The 25575-nt window shown below is 43.0% G+C and overlaps 1 protein-coding gene and 1 non-coding gene across 2 annotated transcripts in view; both read right to left on the reverse strand.

Moving 5' to 3' along the window:
* The window catches only part of Farp2 (FERM, ARH/RhoGEF and pleckstrin domain protein 2), a 102703-nt gene that overhangs the window by 29761 nt on the left and 47367 nt on the right, over positions 1–25575 (reverse strand). The window contains exons 6-13 of the mRNA XM_028755323.1: positions 22230–22327; positions 20643–20757; positions 19875–20022; positions 15740–15835; positions 13296–13459; positions 12908–12976; positions 12014–12071; positions 9504–9762 (exon numbers count right to left, since the gene is read on the reverse strand). Of these exons, the coding sequence (XP_028611156.1) occupies positions 9504–9762; positions 12014–12071; positions 12908–12976; positions 13296–13459; positions 15740–15835; positions 19875–20022; positions 20643–20757; positions 22230–22327 (1007 nt within the window). The remainder of the gene's footprint in view (positions 1–9503; positions 9763–12013; positions 12072–12907; positions 12977–13295; positions 13460–15739; positions 15836–19874; positions 20023–20642; positions 20758–22229; positions 22328–25575) is intronic.
* On the reverse strand, positions 23454–23559 carry LOC114610825. Its single transcript, XR_003709737.1, has one exon. It is a non-coding gene; the product is annotated as a U6 spliceosomal RNA (small nuclear RNA).

Genomic DNA, 25575 nt, shown 5'->3' on the forward strand with positions numbered 1-25575 from the left:
CTTGTGCACCTGGCCCTTTAAAGATCTTTAGTTGCAAGTCAACTGGCCCTTTAAAAAGTCTTAGCTGCTTGACCCTATGACCTTCAGTGCTGGTTGCCTCTTGGATTTCTGGGAACAGGACAGGCTATAAACAGCCAGCTGAGGCTGAAGGGAAGGGAGTATCAGAGTGAGAAAAGAGGGCAGCTGGTGTAGAAGACAGGTTAGGAGACAGTTGAGTCAGGAGAAGCTGAGCTGAGCAGAGAGGCTACAGCAGTTGTGGTTTGGAGCTGCTGGTATTGGGAAAACTGGGAGAAGGGATTGTTTAAGCAGACTGATTGGGGAACTGAGGGAGGAATGGTTGGGAGAAACATTTGAAGGGGCTGGGCTGGAAACTGGAAGGAGGGCTGGCAGGGAGCTAAAAGAACTGGTTACTGTCCTAAAATAGCTAGCCATTTGACAAGTGGTGCCCAATATGGGGCAAGGCAGAATGGAAGGCTTGCTTTCAAGTAACTTAGAGCAAAAGACAGAAAAGGAGAGATGGATACTTCATTTCAAAAAGCTGACGGGTGTTTGCTGAGGTTGTTTGCTGTGTGGTTGGGACACGCTCTGCATGGTATTCAGCAACTATTTTTTTCTCCCTTTCTTCATTTAGGAATATCTTACTTATAAAACAGGTTGAAAGACTGGGTGAGCAACTAGAGGAAAATATGAATATGGAGAAGCTTGGGAATCCAAAAATGGAAGAACTGGGAAAAACAAGGTCATTCCTCTCTTCTTTCTGAAAAAGTAACAGAGTTGGTTGTGCGGCTAGAGAAACTGAGAGCAAAGGCAGACAAACTTGAAAAACATCAAGCAAGAACAAGGAGGACAGATAGGGTCATTCCCAAGGACTAAACCAGAGAGCAGTTTTTTCCAGGTAGAAAGAGGGGAAGGAACTGTGTCAGAGGGCAGTGAAGTCAAAGAAATGGAAAAGCAGGACGGTCAAGAAGCCAGGGACTTTGAAAGAGCAGAAGAGAATGAAAAGAATTAATCTAAGGCCGGGCCGGGCGCTAGGTGAAGTTGGCATTCGTACACACAAGCACAAGTTCAATTTGAAAACACGATCAGAGAACAGTGTCCGTCAGAAGCTTTAGGAGCTTGGGACAAAGTTGAGGATCCAGGAAAAGAAATCCATATCATTTACAAAAATTATACAAGGCTCAGAGGAAGCTTTCACTGACTTCAGAAAGATTAGTTGCAGCTGAATAAAGTTGTATCAGACCATGAAATGAGACCGGTGCTAAAGAAGACCTTGGCACTTGAAAATGCAAATACAGAATTCACCAAGGTTACTAGGCCATTAATGCAAAGGCAGGACCTACAGAGGAGTGGATCAGGGAGACAATTGATAATTGTTCTAGTGTGTAGTGTATAATACCACGATAATTGGGCAAGCCATAGCTAAAAGTTTTAGGTCTTAAAATGCACAGTGCTTTAACTGTGGAGGTTATGATCATTTGTAAAGAGACCAAGCCACTAAAGGTCTCAGACCCCAAAATGCCCGGAGCTTTAATTGTGAGAAATACAGTAATTTGCAACAAAATTGTGATCAAGGCTCTCTAAAGGGATGGCTTTTCTAAATGTAACCCAGAAAGAAGGCCTAGGCCTCTAGGGATGGGGTATGTAAGCAACGTGGCAAAGGCTGCCATTGGACCATTGAGTGTAGGGCCAGGATATCCATCCAATTTTTTGCCATCGGAAAGGAAATGGGAGGGTGCCTAGCTTGAGGCCTCACAGCAAAAAGTTTGAGGCATCTGCCTCTTGTCAGTAAATAACAAACAGACAGAAATGCCTCAACTAAGTGTTACAGTCCTCATACATGCTACTGCAGGCAGTGAGGCTCTAGACTTGGCCATGGATAAACATCTTAGACTACCCTCCCCCCCAAATTCAATATTATAAAATAACTAGTGGGGCTTATGGTCCTTTGTCCTTAGGGATAGTAAGAATGGCCTTGGGGAGGAACAGTTTGACTTCCCAAGGTTTCATTGTATATCCAGGAATTATAGATGAAGATTTCAAAGGAGAAATTAAAATAGTGGCTTATGTAAAAAGAGAGATGCAATTTAACAGAGGTTTGCTCAGCTGTTAATGTTTCCCTGTGTCACCAATGAATAAAGAGAGACAGGACTGCTCAGCTGCTGGTAATGATTAGTTGCAAGTGAATGACATTTAAATAGGAGGTTTGGTGGATACATTTAATATGTCCACCAAATGTAAATATCATTTCACAAAAATCTTGGAATTCATAATGGCCACTTCAAAAGGTTTATACCTAGTTTCTAGAAATTAGAAAGTTATCTTGGATAAAATAAAGTGCGCGATGAGTTAAGGTCAAATAGGAAAGTTAAGGCCTTATGTGGCTGGCATAACCGTAAATTAATGGGAATGAGATTTATTGGAGTAGTGGGGAACTCAGATTAATATTCCCTTCATAGCAGAGACAATTCCTGAAATAAGGGTGAAATGGAAGATGCTCTGGGGGAAGGTATCATTATAAAAAATGTTATCCAGGTAACTGTGTAGGTTGTCTAAAACCAGGACACAACAGGGGTTGAGTTTCCAAAATATAAGGGGGTGGGGGTGCCACTGAAATGATACCAATGACCCTACCCTTAAAATGGTTGACTAAGACGCCTATGTGCATAGAGCAAGGACTCTTGGGAAAAATTAGAGGCATTTGAGCAGCTGGAGGCTCAACATATAGAAGAGTCTGCCAGCCTACAGATTTCCCTTGTATTTGTTATAAAGAAGAAATTGGGGAAACGGACAATGTTAATAGATTTGAGATCTGTGAATAGAATAACCCAACCAATGGGTCCATTACAACGTGGAGTTCCTTCACCTTCTTTATTCCTACGGCATGGCCAATGCTAGCAACTGATTGAAAAGACTGCTTTTTTACTATCCCTTTGCAAGAGTAGGACAAAGAAAAATTTGCTTTCACAGTACCTACTTATAATAATGTTGGCGGCCATGCAAAAGGCACAGCAAAACCGCTTTTGAACTCGGGGAAGGCAGCCCACTGGTTAGCACAATTAAGATGGCTGCACCTCAGAGAGGCAGAGACCAAGGACTGCATGTCCTCGAGTGCCGTGCTGTTGTGGAGCATGGATCTGCATGCTGCCTGGCTGTTGTGTCCCTTCCAATCTATCGGTTGTACGAAACCGCTACAGGGGCCCCCAGCCCCTCACTGGGCAGTGTCACTGGCACTTACAGTAAGAGTGATGGATCTTTTTCAAACATTGCTGCTGGAGCAGATTAATGATTCATCCACCACCCTCAGAAAGGACTTAAGAGATGTAGATTGTTAGTAATCAGCACCCTTAGAAAGAATTTGGAGATGGAAATTGTTAGTAAGGTTAAGATGTTTTTGCTAATGGCTTTGACATAGAAAATCATCTTGGGGACAATTAAAAGTTCAGAAAGGCACACAGTTATAATAGCTGAGCTAGGGATTTTCAGGGAGCAAGAACAGTGGCAGCCGACTAGCACTAGCTAACATGCCTCCCCTCCAGCTAAAGCTCGGCTGGTGATCAAAGTAATGATTAATTTCTTACACCCATTTTTGCCCTCAGCTTCCTGATTTAATAAAAACCTGTTAGTGAGCAGACATGCGTCCTGAGGGTTTAAAGTAGAAATGACTGTTTATTATATAGAAGATTAGATTTGAAAGTCTTTTAAGATTTTTATGAGTGCTTTTTTTTTTTGTTTGTTTGTTTGGTTTTTCGAGACAGGGTTTCTCTGTGTAGCCCTGGCCGTCCTGGAACTCACTCTGTAGACCAGGCTGGCCTCGAACTCAGAAATCAACCTGCCTCTGCCTCCCAAGTGCTGGGATTAAAGGTGTGCGCCACCACCGCCTGGCTATAGGAGTACTTTTTAAGATAAATAATAAAATAATTGATCCTTTCATTGTAATTGCAAATAGCATCCTGCTAGTAAGAAAAACTGGCTGAGAAAATTACATTGATTGCTTACAGTTTGTTAATTTATAACAAGTTGCTTAGTTATGAATATGTATGGGTTCTTGGAAATAATTTATTTTGGTCCACAGTATGTAAAACATTTTATCACTAGAGGGTACTGGGGAATATATATATATATATATATATTTTTTTTACAAGTACTCATTGTAATCATTTACTAAAAGAAAAAAAAATGTAACCACATTGTGATTTTTGTACTGTTTGAAAGACTCTGCTGGGATATATAAGCTGTTGGAGAAAAAATAAAGTTGTTGGCACTTTGTATGTATATGTATCAAATGTATATGTATGTATATGTGTATGTTACTGTCCTAAAATAGCTAGCCATTTTACTGGGTCCTCTTTCTACTACTCCTGAAAGCCACAAGAACACCTATCAGGGTTGGAGAACTGTTCCCTTTAACTAAGGATATAACTAAGGAGCCCAGCAGAGAGAGAGCTGTCAACACTGTGTAATACTTTTGTTTTGCTTTGTTTTGTTTTTGTTTTTTGAGACAGGGTTTCTCTGTGTAGCCCTGGCTGTCCTGGAACTCACTCTGTAGACCAGGCTAGCCTCAAACTCTTGAACTCAGAAATCCGCCTGCCTCTGCTTCCCAAGTGCTGGGATTAAAGGCGTGCGCCACCACCACCCGGCTGTGTAGTGCTTTCATCTACCCACTTTGAGGAGCTGTTCCAGACCAGGATGTGCTGCTCAAAGCTACAAATTCACTTTCTTCAATTTCAGCATCTTTCCCGGTGACTGGTTATGTAGGCCACACCTCAGGCTGGAGACATTGGCCAACACCAGGAGGTGAACAAAAAGGCTCAATGTTCATTTTGGGTTCAGTAGCTTTGGGCCAACTGCACCGTTTTCTAAAGCAAGAGTAACAGGGCAGCTCAAGAACAGTGAAGAGAGGTGTAACCTGTGACAGGCCTTGGTGCCCTTTGGTTCTTGGCCCAAGTGCCTGCACGCTATGACCTACCAGAAAGCAGAAGGTCATGACACTGTGAGCAGGAACTCAGAAGAAGGCACAGCTGATTATGAACACTCTATTAAGATCTGCTTCAAATTTCTCCAAATTATGGCAAATGTGGCCCATCACCAGTGTTATCTATAGTATATCTGGGATGCTGGGACACTGTTTTTGCCCTTTCTCCCACTGGAGATCATGTGGGGCTGTGGAAACTAGGGTAAGGGACAGACCCCCACATACCTGGTTGGCCTCCTGGGTGCCAGTTTAGGCTTTGGAATCTGTGGCAGCATCACTAGCCTGGCTTTCCCTACAAGACAATGCTAAAATAGGGTGTGGAATACTCTAATGGAAACCTAACAGGCAGACATCGGAAGCAGAACATGCCTGTATCCTGACTTGAACAGATCAAACAGGAACTGGCTTGTGACTGCTTGTTTTGAGACAAATCTCACTATATAGCTTACACGGGCCTTAAACTCTAAGATCCTTCTTTCTCTATGTCCAAAGTGCTTGGACTGCAGGTGTGCCACTGTGCCAAACAAGTAAGAGATAACTGGGTGATTTCAGTATGTTTTCAGTACTAGGTGATAGCAGGGAGCTATATCATTTTATACGATAATGAATATGCAGGCTCATGTAACAGAGTACCTTGTAACAGAGACACTTTCAGAATTCTGAGGAAAGGTATAATAAGCACACCAGGGGCTTCTTTAAAGAACCATAGCCTCCAATCAAAAAAGGCAAGTGTGTTAGTAAATACCTATAATCCCAACACTCTGGAGGTGAAGTCAGGAAAATCACAAGTCCAAAGCCTGCCTGGGCAGCGTAGTTAGAGCTTGCCTCAAAATGAGCAGTAAAAAAGGCAACTGGGGTAGAGCCTGGTGTCAGGCTGAGTGCCTGCCAGCTCTGCAAAGGGCTAGTGCTGCAAACAAACTTTAGAAGAGACAGAGTGGGTGTGGCTGAGTACCAGCAATGCTGACCGGGCGGGAACTGAATGGCAGAACAGAGGGTTATTGGACTTCTTTTCTTGATTTTATGTATTTAGACACCTCTGCCCCTGCCACCTGCCTGCCATGAAAGAATTGTCTAAGGAAGGTGAGGTTCTGTTAGCAGAAATAAAACCCACAAAACCTTAGTTATAGGAGGCCTGATAGAAGATGGCTGACAACAGAAATCATTGAGAATCTCCAAGGAGAGGATTTGATAAACTCTGACTTAGAGGAGGTCCTATTCTGTCTGATAGGAACAACCCCTTTCCCTTAGCACTAGCTTTACCATGATGTCACCCCAGCCTAGTAAAGGCTTAACCCCTACCATACCTGACCTGGTGCTTAAAAACAAATGAGCCCTGGATTCAATGGACAGCATCTCATAAACTGGATGTGGTGTAGCACACATGCCTGTAACCCTAGCATTCTAGAGGGGGAGGTACAAGATCAAGACATTTTTGGCTAGACAGCCTGGGATGCAAAGGTCTCAAAAGCTAAACCAACCAGCCACCCAAAAATCAAGGACAACTTTGTTGCTTCACAGCAGTGTCACTGGTTAGTCGACAATGATGGAACATGGTAGTGGTTCAAGAACGACATTTTAAAGGTGATACATATTAGTTCTTCCCCATAACAGGAATCCAAGGTTTACTTTGGGAATGGTACACTGGAAAAAAACACTCTCCTAAGTAGCTTTGCTCTCTATGCATGGAAGGCAGCATCCTGCCTCTAAGAAAGGGGGAGGGGGCAGCATAAACACAGCTAAGCACAGAGCAAGCACTGATATTCTGGACTATTAAAAGAAAGAGACTGCAGTCTACAAGTCTAAGGAAGTTACAAAAATGAAAATACTACTGGGCATACATAGTCCACTGTTTGGGGGGATTGAGACTAGCAGATTGCCATGAGTTCAAGGCTAGCTTGAGGTGTATGAGTTCCAGGCCAGCCTGGGCAACCACAAAGGGAGACCTTACCACAAAACTCAAAAGGAAATAGAACCAGATTCCATTTACTCAGAGCTTCCTTTCAGAATCTAACCAATACAACAAGAAGAGACAGGTGCCTACAATGCATCAGAGACCAGCACAGTTACTCCATTCCAGCACAGAGCCAGAAGCCTCACAAATGAACACAAATGCTTACCACCCCAGAGGAGGCTGGGATGTACCTCAGTGGCAAAGCATTTGCCTAGTATGTTCAAGGACCTGGATTTACACCAGAAAAAAAGTTATTTCCACAGGACATTTTGAGAAGAAAACAAAACTTTCAATGTCTATTGCATTGCTAGATTAGAGCAGAAAGGACCACCACCAAACCAACCGACCAACCAACCAAGACCCACAGTCACCCAACCTGTGGAACAGACAAATATAGCCAAATCGGCCAGGGCTGGTGTCAGCCCAGTGCTTGTCAGTAGCTTTACCCTGTCTCTATCATGAACATCAGCCCTGCCCTTCAGAGTACTTTGGAACATGTAAGACTCTAGATGGTACCACTCAGGGCTACCTTAGCATATACTCACTGGGCCCTCTCACTGCTTTGGGTCTGAGCCATGTATGCAACAGCATCTACTGGAAACAGCTAGCAATTGTATATTAACCTGCATGTGGAGGTGGCCCTGGATCTTAGACTACCTGATGCAACCCAGTATCACCCCTAGAGAGAGGATTCAAACTCCTGTACATTTTGAGGCACTTCTTATGTTCTTATCATTTTAAAGAACTTGCTAAGTCAGCAAAAGAAATGACTCTCCTGCACCAGCTTATATTCTGGCCTTCAAAGTTCACTGATGGATCTGGCTCTACTTGGCTACACCCATAGTACCTACGGCCTGTAATTAAGATGAACAGAAAGAAGCAAAGCAGCTCTCACTCCCATAGTGGCTTTTGGTCCAATGCCCCCTGTAAGCCCACTCTAAACACAGCACGGCCTTGGTCTCAAGTAAGTAGCAGGGAGAGGTATCAGCAAAGTTCCGGGGCCACCTTTACATGCAGGAGACTACAGTCTCCACTGTCCTTCTTGGGGTTAGGGTGCTGTCAAAACATTCTGCAGGGATTTCATACACTGTGCTGGCTGAATAAACAAGACCTACATGCTAACCAATCATGGGAAGCCTGAGTCATTTTAAAAGCAGCATCAAGGGGCATAACACACAGTCTCCTATAAACTGACAGGAATCAGAATAACATACAGTCCCCTACAAATGGACAGGCATCAGAATAACACAGCCTCCTACAGATGGACAGGAATCAGAACTGCAGAATATTTGAAATGTGTAGCACCAGTTTTTACTTGAATTCAAAGCAGGTGTCAAAAAAAGCCAATGCTGCAGACGCCAAGTCATCTGTCACTACAGGAAATGGCTGGAAATGCTCTTCTATCTTAGAGTGACGTGCAGATTTTAACATCACTCACATAAGAGCTTTATTCCTTGACATTCAAAATAATATCTTCTACCAGTAATTAGAAAAATCCTGACTATCTAGTATGAACTTATTCAGTTTCTATGTCTGTAGCAAAGGATTCTGATCTCTCTAACAATGGGGGTAAGCATCTCTTTATAGAGGAATTTTGGGAGGGGGGTCAGGATGGGTTTTTATCTATCTGCTTTCCTGGAGTGGAACTCTTTAAATTGGGCTGGAAACTGAAAGGGCCTCTCTCCCCACTCGACTGTGCAAAAGGGTTGCTGAAGAAGAGGTTCACATCCAGGGGCACCTCAGCCTCAGAGTCCCATGAGTCTGAGTCTGTGCTGCTAGAGTCTTCAGCTGTTGTGGGTGGATAGCTGAGCTGCTCTAACTGGTCAATAATGTCAGAAAACTGGAAGGCTGAGCTGGACTCAGAGCGGACTGAGTAGGCTGGGAAGTTGACCATGGAGCTGGCCTCAGACTGATTGGCTGAGCTGGATGTATGCAGAGAAAACCCACCATGCAGTGGCATGTTATTGAGGGAGCTGTTATCAGACTGGTTGTTCCTAAGTGAGCTAGTTTCGGAAGGACTCAACAGGCTCTGCATCAGACTAGCCTGTGCCTTCACCTCAAACAGCTCTGAGGTGTCTGAGGGATGTACATTGCCATTGAAATCACTTCCTTCCCCAAATTCAAAATCATCTTCTACACTCATGTCCACTGCTTCAGTAGAGTATCTATCTGGGCTGGACTGGGCAGACTCTGGACCACACAAGGCAGGGGACCCAGTGGACTGGACAGGTAACAGGGACTCCTGAAGAACTAAAGAGCTGTATGGGAAAGAAAATGCCTCAGAACCTCCAGCAAAGAAAGAGATGTCTGCTGGGTCGTCATCTATGAACTCCTCAGACACCTGCAGCTGTGTGTTTGTCAATGTGAAAACAGGGATCCCTCTGAGACACTGCTGGCCACCCTGGCACTCCCCAATGGGCAAGAAGGAGCCTGCAGAAAACTCATCCTCACTACTGTCGTTTCTACAGATAGCTTTGAGTCCCCTACTGGTCCTCCCTCTGTTAATGTCTAAAGCACCGAGACTCTGTCCTCTGGGACAGGCAGAACCATGGCTGTTCACAACACCACAAAACCCAGCACCTGGACCAGGCTGGAGCACAGGGGGTCCAGAGAGATGGGCCGACTGTGTGCTGGGGCCTTCAGATGACGACGGTCTGCTGCTCCTCTCCGCTGCTCTGCTCTTGATGTGGGGAGCCTGGGGATCCACAAGGGAGCTGCTGCTGTCCTTCAAATTGGGCAGACCAGGAGGGGACAAAGAAGAAGTAGGGGGTGGATAAAAGGAGACATTTGCTGAAGACAGGGAGGCAGAAGTTCTCAAGCCATCGGTGAATGAGATGCTCTGGGGGGTCAAAATTAAGAAAAAAAAAGGAACATATAAAATTATACCACACTATTACAAATTGGTAAAGCCAATTGGGAAGTATAGATACTTCCAATATCTGCATCTTCTTACAACTTTCCTGGAAGGAGTACCTCAATAGATTTTCCCTTTCTAAGTGAGGCTTTGGTTTTTGTTTTGAGACATTCTTACTGTAGTCTTGACTAGTCTCAGACTCTGGGATTATAGATATGCACAACCATGCCTGGGTTAGAAATGCAACCTGACCCAAGGAAACAACCTAATCTTGTTTTCTGCTTATAACACGTTTACATTCTTCCCTGCTCTTGTGGCACGACATGTCATAGTAAGGAGGAGAAGCTATCACAGAGAACCAAATGACATGCGGACAAGGGTTGTGTGGTAGCCCTAGTCATCCTAAGTCTAGAAGCAGATACATGTGGGCGTTCATCTCCCTACTCACCCTTGGCCTCTACTATGGTGAGACACCAGGTGACAAGCACACGCTTATAGTTCTTGATCTTGAGTGTTAGAGATTTAAGATCACTAAGGAGTGGGTACATATAGCAGTCCACTCCTGAGCAATGAAGGCTGAACTCACTGTTTAGGGTGCCCCTGGCCAGCATCAGTGGTGTAAGAGCCCTGAGACATTCTGAAAGTGCTAGAGTGGACCCAAGAGTGAGGGAGGAGAGGTTTACTGCTGGGTGAGAAAATGCTCAGGGGTAGAGAAGTAATCATACTATGGTTCCTCATTAAGAAGCTGGTTAGAATAAAATACACCCACATAGAATAGAGTCTTTCCAGGGCAACACACCTTGGTGTGTGTGTGTGTGTGTGTGTGTGTGTGTGTGTGTGTATCATATCACAGCATGGAAAAAAAAGCAAATGACATTGCAGGGGACCCAGTAACTAGCCTTGTAGAAATATAATAGCTGGTTATGATTTAAAAGTAATCTATTTTCCAATGGCTATCATATTGCCTGGTTTTAGTTTTGTTTTGTTTGAGACAGTGTCTTTCTTGTAGCCCAGGTGGCCTTGAACTCCTGACCCCCTATCCCAGCCTCCCAAGTGTTGAAATTCTAGGTGTCACTCACCATGATTGGCATATTGCCTTTTCTTAATCACTCAACCACATTTCTTTATTTTCTCTAGATTTTAAAATAAATTTGATAACTAAAAGCTTAAATGTACATTTCAGACTACTTATCCTTTAAAATTCAATTAAAAGGTGGGGAAACCCAAGCACTAAGATACAGGGCCTAAAAGATGCTCTTAGAAACTGTGCTCAGTATAAATAATAAACCACCAACAAAAGTGAGCAAAATGCACAGCATGAACTACATACAAGAAACTAGGGCAGCACAAGGAAACAGTTATAGAGTGGTTCCTGAAAGCGGGACTCATGCTTGAGTGTGGGAGTTAATATGCAATTATGAAGTGGTAAAGGCAGACCTGCAACACAGATTAGTCATTTATGGTGCAGCATACTGTCGTGCTGCACCTGGTATCTCACTGGGACATCCCTGCCACATGTTCTCGGATGAGGAACCTGTGCACATCCATGTGAAGCTTTGCTTTAAGAACAGTTATAATCCAGCCAAACCCATCAGACGTAAAGCTGTGTCTTGCTTTTTACTTTTAACAGCTTTTAAACCCTTTTAGGACATTTAGGACCTTTTACCACTTACCATGCTGTGATGTGATACACACACACACATACACACACACACACACACACACACAAAGGTGTGTTACCCTGGAAAGACTCAATTCTATGTGGGTGTATTTTATTCTAACCAGCTTCTTAATGAGGAACCATGGTACGATCACTTCCCTGCCCCCGAGTATTTTCTCACCCAGCAATAAACCTCTCCTCCCTTGCTCTTGGGTCCACTCTAGCACTTTCAGAATGTCCCAGGTCTTCTACCATTCCTTCACACCTCACAACAACATAGTTTTGTATTGTGTCCAATCGCTGATGTCTTCCCTAGCAGTCCTTTAAAAGTGGCATGTCGTCCACTTGGAGAGGCTGCAGTACACTTAGGAGTCACCTGCACAGCTGGCTCTCGACTATACCATGCTATGATTCATGGTGCAGAGCTCATGGCTGTCTCGTCATCTAAGGTTAAATCATGAAGTCAGAAGTGTGCATTAAGTCATGTGAGCCTTCTTACAACACAGCAGAGGACTTTCTAGAAGAGTACATCCTGGTAATTTGTACTGCTTATGGTTTCAACCAGAAAAGACGAACCTGTTTTGGCAGATCTACAGTCAGAGCATGAAGAGACGTCCGAGTCTTACTGTGCCGTCTGCAAAACAGAGAACAAGCTGTGAGGCTTAACCTCCTTATCTCCCTGTCTGCCATCATCCACATCATCCCACTCACAATGCCTCTTGCTAAAACTTCAAGTCTGTATTGCATCCATGAAGAAAGCTCATATAAGAATATGACCAAGACAGGGTGGAAAGCTAGAAATGGGCAGAAGAAAAGCAACCAGTAATTAAAATGAAAAAGAAACCCAAAAGGGATATAATTTTTCCACATGAATTTAAAGGTTGCTTACCACACTATCAAGGTTAGAGTTAGCTGTCAATTGACAAGACCTGGAATCACTTAGGGAACAAGCCTGTGAGGAATCATTTAGCTTCTGGGCATGTCTGAGAGTTCTGCTGCTTATGCTAGCCTCCCACTGTGAATGGATCCTCCCTGGGAGAGGTCCCTAACTCTATGGCATGAGCTGAGCACAGGCACTCTGCTCCCAGCGCCTGCTGCTTGGACTCCCCAATATGAAAGACTGAAATCAGGAACTGTAAATCAAATCAGCCCCTCCTCCCTTCCTCTAGCTGCTTCTGCCAGGTATTTTATCACAGCAAGAGGAGAAAGTTAAGACACCATGTAAAACCATCACAAACACATGAGCAACACAGTTGAGAAACTATACATTGATTATCTGTGTATGAGCACAGTTATCTCTATGAAGACACTACAAACCCATTTTAAAAGCAAAAACAAACCAGGCAGTGGTGGCACTGCACACATGTGGTATACAGACATGAATGCAGGCAAAATATACATACACATAACATTTTAAATAAAATAGAAAATTTAAAGGTACACATTTTATATAAATGCCACCGTGTTTACCTTTCATATGGAATTCTCTTCATCCCACCGTCTTTGACATAATCTACTAGTTGTTTCTGAGTTCTTCCACTACAAATAAAGGCTCAGTTAAAACAAAGCAGTAACTCAGAGCATTACCTTTTAGAGTTAAGAACAGAAGTAAGACTGCCCAATGTAAATAACTCAGTTATACTTTATAGTAAATATAGCTAATTTTCTAGGTAGTTTTTGTTAAGCCTATTTTCTCATAGTTTGAATATTTATTTGATTTTTCTCCTCTATGTATTTTCCTTCTCAAGAACTACTCTTGAATACAAGCATCTGCTTAGCCTATGGCACCTCCCTCCCCTTCTCTACCTCCTTCCTCTCCCCAGTGGTCAGCTGTCCCTGCAGCTGAAGGCAGCCCTACCTGTATCTGAAGGAGGAGCCCCGGCTGAAGAAGACAGCTTTTGCCTTTGGCTTAGGCTGGTCAGAGAGCCTAAAAAAGGTATGGTACTCCACACATATCTTCCAGAAGTTCTTACATTCATCTCTGCTACCCAACAAGAACTCTAACGTGTCCTGGTAAGGTCCCTAGAGAATAAAATACCAAAGTTCAGGAAGCAAACCCAATAATAACATACTGGAGAAGAGAAAGCAAGTCCAGAAGCAGATCATACAACAGCCAGTTTCAAAAATAAAAAAATTGGTTCAGGCACGGTGTCACATGCCTTAAGATAACTACAAATTACAGTTTTCAGGCTCACGAACAACACAAGAAAGCCACTGCTGTCCTAGAAATGAAATTCTGGGCTCTAAGACCACATGTATTTTAACCCTTCTGGTATATATATCCAAATCAATTTCCAGATTCTTCTACTAAGTCTTAAAGTTTTAGGTGCTTATGGATTTAAATGATAAGTGAATACATGCCATTCCAACAGTTGCTTTTGTAAACTGCAGTGTTTCTCTTCTACCTTTTTCTCACAGAGAAAAAGGAGGTCTTTAATTTGCATCTTTTCATCCATAGTGAGTAGAGAACTACTGAAATAGTAAACAGCAGATCCCTTTCTTTAATGGGGTCTGTTAGCATGGGGCTACAAGCATAGCACTTGGGAGTCTGAGGCAGGAGAATCAGGAGTCAGAGTACACAGTCTGTACAATCCAAAACCCAAAATCAAAGTAACAACAAAAACAACCAACCCACCAACCAAGCACAGACACATGCTTTCAAGTCTCTGCTAAAGTCTTTACTGCCCATACTGCACACGAGCATAGGATTGGACAAAAAGCCCCACGTCTTAAGCTTCTTAGGGGCTTAGAGACACTCTTCTGGCTGGGCCAAGGGCTGAGACTCCTGGGACTGGAGTATCCTTAAGCCCACACCACTGGCATCTCAAGCTCCAGCCTTGCTATTGCTTAGCTGATCTATTGTTTCCTAACTTCCTTTGAACAAAGAAAATACAATTTGAACAATTTACTTGAAGTACTGAATTTCCCCAATGATTACAGTACACAGTTTCTTTTTGTATTTCTTTAAATTTTTTTTTAAATATCAAATGCATTGGTGGTTTTTTTTTTTGCCTGCAAGTGTGTCTGTATGAGGGTGTCAGACCCCTGGAACTGGAGTTACAGACAGTTGTGAGCTGTGACTTAAACTCTGGTCCTCTGGAAGAGTGGCCTGTGCTCTTCATCGTTGAGCCATCTCTCCAGCCCTATGTTTTCTATTTCTAATTATTCAGTGTATTTATTAACTTGTCAGCTGTTGCTGGTTAAAAACTCTGAAAACAGCTGGGCAGTGATGGCGCATGCCTTTAATCCCAGCACTTGGGAGGCAGAGGCAGGCGGATTTCTGAGTTCGAGTCCAGCCTAGTCTACAGAGTGAGTTCCAGGACAGCCAGGGCTACACAGAGAAACCCTATCTCGAAAAACCAAAAAACAAACAAACAAACAAAAAAACAAAAACAAAACTCTGAAAACAGGAGGGTGTTTTGTTTAGACTGGATCTTGCTATATAAACTAGGTTGGTTTCAAATTTCACAATTCTCCTTCTCCACCTGATTAAAAAGGAGTTCTTATTATTTCTTTTCTTTCTTTCTCTTTTTTTTTGTTTTTTGTTTTTTTTTTTTGGTTTTTCGAGACAGGGGTTCTCTTTATAGCACAGGCTGTCCTTGAACTCTCGCTGTAGACCAGGCTGGTCTTGAACTTAGAAATCTGCCTGCCTCTGCCTCCCAAGTGCTGGGATAAAAGACGTGCACAACCACTTCCCGGCCTTATGATTTCTTGATAATCAAGAATTCTTTGATTAGACCTAGCTAGAGGTCAATTTTTTTATGTGTCTGTGTGTGCCTGCATGTATGTATGTGCAGAAGCCTGTGGAGGAAGTCAGAAGAGGGGATGGCCCTCCTGAAACTGGAGGTACACACAGTAGTAAGCCACCCTGCAGGTGTTGGGAACTGAGCCAGGTCCTCTGAAAGTGTAGTAAGTGCTCTTAACTGCTAAGCCATCTCTCCAACCCCCAGAGATCATATTTTAAATGAAAAGCACCTAGGAAGACTGGGGTTGGCTCTGTATGGGCAGAGGTGCTCACTCAGCATTGCTGAAGGGTTCAGATGACCCTCAGTATGTGCCTTCCTAGGCCCAGGCCAAGCCTGCTGAATGGGAAACCCTCAGGGCAGAGCCCGATAGCTGTGCTATTCAGGCAGTGATCTTCCTGCCTGTGTGTCTGGAGTGGTGAGATTACAGACGTATGCCGATTTGTGTCTGGAGTGGTGAGATTACAGACGTATGCCGATTTTTATACCAAATGCTTAAAAAACCCCTTTTTTTGGATTAAATTGCATAACAACATTAAAAGTTTCAAATAATACTTACATGGACCTCAGGGTGGAGTTTGATAAGAAACCTTTTCCTCTTGAAGCTTAGTTTACGGACCTTGGACCAGTTGAAAGTATTGATTTTGGTTGTACCCTGAAATATCAGAAACAGACACACAGTGGTACATTTGTATCAACTTAGGTTACATCCTTGATAAGCAACCCAACAATTCAAGTGACATGTCACCATTTCACCTCTAGCAGCTCTGAATCCAAATGCCAACATCAAATATACTATTTATTTTGCACTGTGATTTAAATTTCTTTGATACAGTTTTCTTACAAACTTGGGTCCTCTGTAAGAACAGTATGCACTTTTAAAGTGTATTTATTTTTATTAATTATGTGAATTTGTGTGTGTGTGTGTGTGCGTGGACACACACATGAGTGCAAGTATCCACCGAGGCCAGAGCTGTGTGTCCCCTGGAGCTGCAGTTACGGGTAACTGTGAGGCATTCGATGTGAGGACTAAGATCAAACTCAGGACTCTGGAAGAGCAGAGCGCTGTGACCACTGCGCACCAGTGTGCACTCTTAGACACTAGGCAATCTCACCTCCAGCCTCATCACCTTTTTTTTTTTTTTTTTTTTTTTTTTTTGAGACTTTTACTGTGTAGCTCAGGCTGGCCTGGAACTCTTTAGGTAAGCCAAAAGACAGGTGCGGGCCACCATGCCAAGATCAACAGTGCCAATCTTATTCCACTTTGTCTTTGTTTGAAAATTACACTTAATTATTTTTTGCATATGTATGTATGCCCACATGCCACAGTGCAGGTGTGGAGGTCAGAGGACACCTTGTGGGCATTGGCTCTCTCCTTCCACCATGTGGGTCCTGAGAACTGAACGAGGGTCACCAGGCTTCGCCGCAGGCACCACTATCCACTGAGCCATCCTGCAAGCCTCATCTTGTTTCTAGGCTTGTAACTATTGCTCTGCCTTTGCTTTCCTCAAGCCCTCTGGTTCGTTTTCAGGAATTGCTGTTTTCTCTGTAAGAGGAGGAGACTGACAAGCCTCAGAGCCTGAAGTAGCAGCTTGAGTCCACAGTAGAACTTCCCTCTCACTCCTGAATGAGAGCCTGTAGGCCGCAATCACCTTTTGTAGGACCTGTAAAATCACCAATTTAATGTGTGTGTGTGTGTGTGTGTGTGTGCATGTGCATGTGATTTCTCCACAAACGATAGAACACTATATAGAGTTTTGAATTTTTCTCCAAATGAACATCTCGCTGGAGAGCATCCCTGTGCAATGTGCAGCTATCCCACAATACAGAAGCGTATAACTTATTTAAATGGACTGTGGATGGTTATTTCTAGGATTTTATTGCTACAAATAAGACTAGAGTAAAAATTACAAAAGATGAATTTTATATTTCTGATGAGCAGTGTTGCTTCTCATGGGCACAACACCACACACTGTTCTGCTTGCTAGAAGCTGGTAGGTGACAAGCCACATCCTCCTAAGGTTTTGTTCTGTCTTTCCATCTCTTTCTTCTAAAAACATTTAGCACCTGTACTCTGGGGTACAGACTTCCTCAGGTGCCTGTGACTCTCTGCTCACTCGCATGCATTTAAAGTGCCAGGATTGCGACTTTATGGGTTAGGACTCGGTGAGGGTCAGTGAATGCTAAATTAAGAAAAAAATCTGATATCTGAGATATGGCTGACTATGTGACTATAAAGTACACCTCAGACATGGCTGGCTATGTGATTATAAAGTACGTCTCAGACATGGCTGACTATGTGATTATAAAGTACATCTCAGACATGGCTGACTATGTGACTATAAAGTACATCTCAGATATGGCTGACTATGTGACTATAGTACATCTCAGACATGGCTGACTATGTGACTATAGTACATCTCAGATGCAAGAGACAAACTACTAACTCCGTAGTAAAGAGCATCAGAGCACGCACAGAGGTTTAATCCACCAGTAGTTAGGACAGATGTCTGTCTGTGCCTCTGGGTGTGAAGCCCTGAAGGATGTGACATTTTCTAGGGGTTCAGCTGGGAATATGTCACCTGAACCTAATCACAGAAAATATCCAATAGGCCACAGTGGGGGCTGTATTATTAGAAGTAAAAGAGAGAAACTATTCAATGTTAATGTCATAAAACATAATGAAAAAGGGAAGACCACCACAGTAAATGATCCAGACTCAATGATTCAACAGGTAAATGATACATCTGGCCTTAGACTAGATTCCGTCATGGAGGCACAAACCTATAAAAGAACATCACCACTGGGCCTGACAAAACAACTGACATTTTATTAATAAAATGATCTCATTTTAATTTTTGATCTTGTAATTTTTAAATATTAAATTTTATTATTTATTTTGTGAATGTTCGTATGTGTGCATGCACGAGTGTATGTGTGTGTGCATGGGTGCACACATGCCATGACACATATGTGGAGGTAAGGGTGCAAGTTGTAGAAGTCAGTTATCTTCTTCTTCCGAGTGGGTTCTAGGCTCCAACTCAGGTCATCAGGTTTGACAGTAAGCAAACTTACTAAATGAGCCATCCTGCTGTCATCAGGTTTGACAGTAAGCAAGCTTACTCAATGAGCCATCCTGCTGTCATTCAGGTTTGACAGTAAGCAAGCTTACTCAATGAGCCATCCTGCTGTCATGCTACTTTCTTTTCTTTTGACGCTTGCTTTGTTGCCCTGGCTAGCCTTGAACTTGTGATCCCCTGACTCAGCTCCTGGACAACTGGGATAACTGTATTTCTGGTGTCAGTGGTAAGTGTACTGTAGTAATGTAAAGAAATACCACATCTGTAGGAAATGCATACAAAGGTCTGAGGGGTGAGGGTAGATGCCCCTTTGATGCTGGTTTTTTAGCTACTTTGTGGGGTGTTCTTTCTTTCATCCTTCTCTACCCCTTTTCTTCTACCCTTTCAGCCTCCTAACACTAGATAGGAGAAAGGATAAAGGGGAAAGGAAAGAACTCCCTGAATAAAGTCATGGGACAGAAAGGGGGCAATGTTATCGTGAGCAGACTTCCTGCTGATGGGGACATTGAGTTCCTTGGGGCAAATCTGATCTTTGCTGTCAAGATATCTAATTTCTTGTTGTGGTTTCTTCTTTGTGCACAATTACTTAACCAACAACAACCAACAACCTCCCTATTGGGGCTCTAGCATTCACATACCCTCTAAAAAGTCCCCAGAATTCCAAATATCACACAATCACAGAACTAGCTTCAGCTGGGAAAATCACACCCCTGCTACAGCATGAGACAAATCATAGTCAGCTGCTGTGGACAGCCTGAAGCAGCACCACCACTTACTCTCCCATGCTTCAGAAGACACTATGGTAGAAGCAGGGACTGAGTGCACTCAAGTATTGACAAAGGTGAACCCAGGTTAAGGACAAATGGAGTTCTCTATGCCATCCCAATACTCAGCTTCTCAGAGAAGCTTCCACACAAGTGCTGGTGCTGCAGGTATCTATGGGTGCCTGGTAGTCAGGCTTTTCAGAGTAGCCTCCAGTTTCCTGTCAATCTGGCCAGCATTCCTAGGGGCTGACAAGTGGAGTGGGGTGGGGGGATGACTGTGAGTCTACATTTTCAGGGAGGTGCCTTGTTTCTAACTTCTGACGCATACCATGGAGAGAGAGACCCCTGTACTGCTTTCCCTGGGTCTGCCAGCTAGGCTGCAACTGCTCTTCATACAGAAAAGCCAGACTTTATTATCAGGCTCCCTGTATCTAACTGAGCTACCATCAAAAGCTCTCACAGCCCAGCAGAGTTGTTACCCTAGAATGTCTACGGCCCTCCAGACAAGATCCTGAACCCCAGTTTAAGATCCTAGGGGGTGACTCTGGTTCAACATTAGAATAAACACTGAGAAGGGAATGGGTCCTTTGGGCAATGGTCAGTCCAGGAGGTAGTTGGGGGCTCATGAGTTCCAGGACAATGAGAAGAGTTTTACAGTGGCAGAAAGGGACAAGAAAGCAGCTTCTTCATTGTAAGAGGTCAGATCAGATTATACGCTAAGATTCTCTTCCACATACCACACTCACTCATCACAACAAAAATCTACCAACAAATACAGCAACAACAAACTGTATCAACACACCATGCATTAGGATGGCCTGCTCTGGCCTCTCCCTGCCCGTCCACCTACCTGGAACACCAGAACACCCATGTGAGAAACTGCCAGATTAATCTTGGTCCCTTCTCTGTCAGAAGCCATGTGAAACCTGATGCCATACATTTCCAACTTTCTTGCAATCTCAAGCACCTGGAAATCTGACTCTGCAGGAGTCTGGCCCCTATAAAGAAGGACATTTTAACATATCAAAACGCCTGCCTTTTAAAAAAGAGTCAAAGTGTATTAGAAAATGAGTCAGGAAAACAGTCAGTTAAAGCAGCCAACAAAGTAATGTGGAAGACTTTGTTTTTAGAAGGCAGAAGGTTCACTTCTATGCACGTAAAGGGTAGGATGTTTCATTTAAGTTCACTAAATGAACTTTATACGTTTTATAACATCTAGCTACCAAATAGTAAGTTAGAGGAAATGTCATAAATGATACTGATATCTTTATTATCAATGCAAAACAACTTGGTTTATCCATATATAGGTCTCCTAACATGTAACATGCTGTGTCCACAGTCCACGTTACATCCCCAGAAAACAGAAGTGAATGTGGCCAACATCTCATTAAGCAGCCTGCAGGAAAGAGATACTCACAGGAAGTCCCATCTGGAGCAAAGAAAGGCTCCCCCAAGCCCAGTGTCTGACCCCTGATGGTGAGATTGCCCTCTTTACTCCGTTGGAGCCACCCTAGGCTGTTGTATGTTCTGAGACCAGAGCACAACCACTGTGGCTTCAGCTCAAATCTGCAGAGGCCTCAACGGCAGCTACAACTACAACACCTCACTCCTGACTTACGTGTGCCTCTGATGGAAGTCTAGTATCTTCTCCAGACATTTCTCCTGGTTGGGCAAGTATTCATTGGCTTTGAGGTGTTCTCGATCCAGGGTTTCATCATAATCTCCTATTTCCGCTGAGAAGATACAATGAAAGTTGTCACTTGGGTTTTGAAATAAACAGTAAGCATCTATGAGTGCAAATGTTTTACATTTTATTTTTCCAAATAGGCTGTTCAAAGGTAAACACAAAAAAGGTTTGAGATTTTCCCTCCAACTCCTAAAGATCAAAAATTCTGATGAGTGTTTATAGTGAACCCTGAGTATAATGACTGTTTTTATTTTACTTTTTAAATAATTCTTAAACATTTGATGTGAGTGTTTTCCTTGCATGTGATGTACCACGTACACGCACCACGTGAGAGCTGGGACAGCGAGACCTCTGGGTCACCTCTCTAGCCCTGGCTTATTAGTTTTAAAAATCAGTTTACACATAAATTGTCTCATGGACACTATGACTAGAATCATTATTTTGCTTTAGAAAAATACATGCTAAATCTTTTTTTCTCCCTTCAGGGCTTTTCAACTTTTCAAAAACTTCCTAATTTTCTGAATTTTTTTTTTTTTTTTTTTTTTTTTGGTTTTTCGAGACAGGGTTTCTCTGTATAGCCCGGGCTGTCCTGGAACTCACTCTGTAGACCAGGCTGGCCTCGAACTCAGAAATCCGCCTGCCTCTGCCTCCCGAGTGCTGGGATTAAAGGCGTGCGCCACCAGCGCCCGGCTTAATTTTCTGAATTTTTAAAAAGATTTATTTTATGTATAAGAATGTTTTGCCTGCACCAAGTAAACACACCATGATATGGCCTCATCTTAGTCTAGAAACGATGTGGATTCTTCCCTTTCTATCCCTACAGCAGATAACTTTATATGTCCTGTAAGCATGCACCCATGTCTTGGAATCTCTTGCTATACTTCTCACAGTTCATTTCTGAGGTAGGTTTAGTTTTTATATCTTTATCATCTTTTGTTTCATAAAAGATACTAAAAGGACTGTGTTCTCTTCCTTTTACTGTTAATGTTTAGACAGCATGGACTGTTACTCTCTCCGGAGGCCCTTTTCTGGGTATGCTGAGAATATGATTTACAGCCTGACTTGGGTTGGATACATATAGATAAGGGTAGATGGGGCATGGAGGCAGAGGTCAGTCTGGGGCACACAGTGAGTTCAAGGCCAGACTGAGTTGCTTAAAAACATAAACAAAACCAACACAACATCCAAGGGCTAGGTCTGTGATTCAGTGGCAGAATGCCTGCCTAGCATGTGCAAGTTCTCTCCCAGCACTGGGAAGGGAAAAGAGAAAGCACAGGCAGCAACAGACAACTTTAAAGAATGAATGTAACTACAGACTTTGGCCTTGAGTCTATAGGCAGAGCTCTTGGATATTACAGACGTTAACTTTCCTCCTATCCAGAATGTATCTAAGGAAACGCCCACTTCTTTAACGACTAGGCGTGTCAATTACTCAAGAGCACATCAACTACGGCAGCTCTGCAGTGCCTGAGCCCAGGACCCGGCTGCCTGAGCTTCCCTCCACGTGAAGATACTAACACTGCAGAAGGTGGGATATCAGAAGGGCCGCAGTGGTGGACACGCAGGTCAGCCGTCCCTCCAGGAGGTCTCTTTTGAGTTGCAAGGCAAACAGGTACCTAGGAAGAGGTTTGAAGCAAGAGCAGATCAACTCCAAAAGTTCTCTGGGCATAATACAGAGATGCCTCTGTAGGAGAGCACACAGCGCTGGGAAGCAGTAGCACTAACACTGAGCACAATGCCCTCCCTCCAAGAGCAGGCAACGTCACAAAAGCCCTTTCACCAAACAAACAGACACCAAAGGTCAGAATATAAATCTCTTCAGCAGACTGAGCCATGCACGTCAGCACACACAAAGTGCTCAGCACACAGAAGGACTTCTGTCTGACAATAGGATAGAGAAATTAGCCTTCTCAGGCATACCACTGACCCACACAATCACACTCTCCAAGGCAATACCTTTAACTAGGAGTTCATAAATTCATATTACAAAACTGCACTTCCAGTATTGGATGAAAGAACAGAAATACACAATTAAAACAGTTTCAAATACTTTTAAGCAGATTGATAATATTTTGTCTTGGTTAGGATCTAAGACACAACAACTTTAAACACTTTAAAATACCACTAGTGAAAATGTAAATACAGAGGGGAATCTGAAAGCATTTATGAGACCAAGCATGATGGCACACACCTTTAGTCCCAGCACTCCAGAGGCAGAGGCAGGTGTATCTCTGTGAGTTCAAGGTCACCCTTGTCTGAATAGTGAGTTCCAGGACAGCTAGAACTACATAACAGTAGGCCCTGTCTCTAAATATTAAAATAGGAAAATATATCTTCATTTATCCCTTCAGTAAGTGATGGCTTATCCCTTCAAAAAGTTCTTTCTCAGTATTGCTCTGGGAGCTACAAAACGTGGTGAACAACACAGACTTCCTGTCTTCCCAGAAATGAACACTTTGGCACAGGGTATTAAAATTTTACTAGACTTGGGAATGGAGAGATGGCTCAGCAATTAAGAGAAGAGAACTTGCTCTTTTAGAAGACCAAGGTTCAAGTCCCTGTACCCACATGGTGGCTTACAACTGTAACTCCAGTTCCAGGGGATCTGATGACTATGTGGCCACTAGGCACACACGTGGTACACAGAAATTAATGTGTATATTACTACATTTTTAAAATTTATGTTTTAAATTTTAAAATTTACATTACTACATTTAAAATTACTATTCTTTCTTTTCTGAAAAAAAAATGGACTGCTTGGTGAACTTTTACAGCACCCTTGTGCAGAGCCCATGCTAACCTCTGTATTCTTCCTATTTTATTTAGTAACTCACAGCTAAAAGGAGCCCCTACATTCTTTTAGAATTTATGCTTTTCCACAGCAGTATTCCCAGAGTTCACATGTCAACAATGATATTTCTTTACGATATTTCAATAGAAAAAGTGGGATTCTCCTCAAGAGCCACCGAGAGGCGAATGACAGCGAAAAGGCCACGGATGGCTACAACTGGGAGAAAAGCCTCACTGACTCCTGAGATGCATCTCCAGATACTGCTTTGCCACACAATCTCCTAACCGTCGGCTGTGTGCACTGAAAGTGTCGAGAGATGTCTGCACAGTGACAGTACTTCCCTTAGGGCGTGGGTAGGTGAGCAAGGACAAACAACTTTCGTTTTCTATTTTACATAACTTTATTTGAAATTTTCTTCTTTTGCCGCAGATACAGTTTTGAATACATTAAATGGGAAAAGATCTTCCAAATGAAAGTAAGAGGGGATAAATTACTTCCCAGGGCTGGGGTGCTGTAGAGTGCTTATCAAGCTCACGACACCCTCGGCTCTGTCTCTAGCTACGTATAAACAGGTTGTAGTGGCCAGAGCATATAATTCTAACAGTCAGGAAGGGAAGTAGAGGATCAGAAATCCGGGGTCATTCTCAGCTACACAGTGAGTAAGAATCTTTTTCAATAACAATGCAAAAATAAAACAGATTGCCCCAAACCTACTTGAACTCTAATTCTCAGACTCAGGATCTTAAATTAAAGAGTATTTTGTTTAATTTGCAAAAATATGATTTAAAAGTGATTCCCTTCAAAAAGAGACTTCATGGAGCTTCTTGAATGTCAATAAGTTACCCAGGTTTGTTTCACATCCACTCACAGTAGCACGGCCTTGCTGACTGTAGCTCAGACTTCATCAACCTGAAAAGCTGAGCTCACACATCTCAGAACTGACATTCTATGAGTTTCTGGATGCTCCATCATCCAGAAGCCTCTAAGGCGGCTTCACTGTGACCCACCTATGATCCTGGTCCACTCAGAACTTAGAAGTCATTTTGGACACTGACAGAATCCTACTTGCTTTCATCTGCATCTGACCCTCGGGTTTGAGCCTATTTTATTTTTATTTTATTTTAGTCTTTCAAGACAGGGTTTCTCTGTGTAGACCTGGGAGTCCTGGAACTTGCTCTGTACAGCAGAGCATTGGTCTTAACCTCCTGGATCTACCTGTCTCTGCTAGGATTAAAGGTGTGCATCATCACATAAGGCTTGAGCCAAATTTAAAGTTATTGCTTTATTTCTCATTATAAAAATCAATACACATAAGCATAAAAGATTAGGAAAGGAAATTTCCTAATCTTTACTATCTAGATGACTGCTGTTAACACTATGCCAATGACTTCTGCAGAAAAGCAGCCTATGATTAGAGAAGCAATGGTAATTCCTGACACCCCTCCCTACTCACTCCATTCCACTATTAATGAGGACTACTGATGGTACATACCTCCCACTTATGTAGGCTTTTATTGATAAATATTTATGTGAGCAGAATTTTTGACAAATTTTACTCATATGCATAAATCTAAACTACCCAAAGAATACTGGTTTGAAATTGTTCTAAGCTGGGTGGTAGTGGCTCACACCTTTAATCCCAGCACTTAGGAGGGAGAGGCAGGCCATCTCTGAGTTTGAGGCCAGCCTGGTCTAGAGTGAGTCCCAGGACAGCCAGGCTACAAAGAGACCTTGTCTTGTAGATTGCTCTAACACTCTAAGTTTTATTTTCAAGTGTAAAGTATCAGTCCTTCTCTAAGTTCTACCTTATATTTGTGTTGCTGTAAGGAACATCTGCTAAGATCTCCTAGAATTTGTTCACATCCTTGCTCATTTACTGATTTGGGAATGTGCAATACAATATGCATGCGAAAGGTACAGACAACTTGTGGGGGTTGTTTCTCTTTTGTTCTAGGAACTGAATTCAGGTCAGTAGGCTTGGCAGCCTCTACCTACACTGAGATGTCCCAACTGTTCTTGTTCGTTCGTGTGTGTGTGTGTGTGTGTGTGTGTGTGTGTGTGTGTGTGTGTGTG

This window comes from Grammomys surdaster, unplaced genomic scaffold, assembly GCF_004785775.1.
Source record: "Grammomys surdaster isolate TR1022 unplaced genomic scaffold, NIH_TR_1.0 126059, whole genome shotgun sequence".
Taxonomy (NCBI): Eukaryota; Metazoa; Chordata; class Mammalia; order Rodentia; family Muridae; genus Grammomys; species Grammomys surdaster.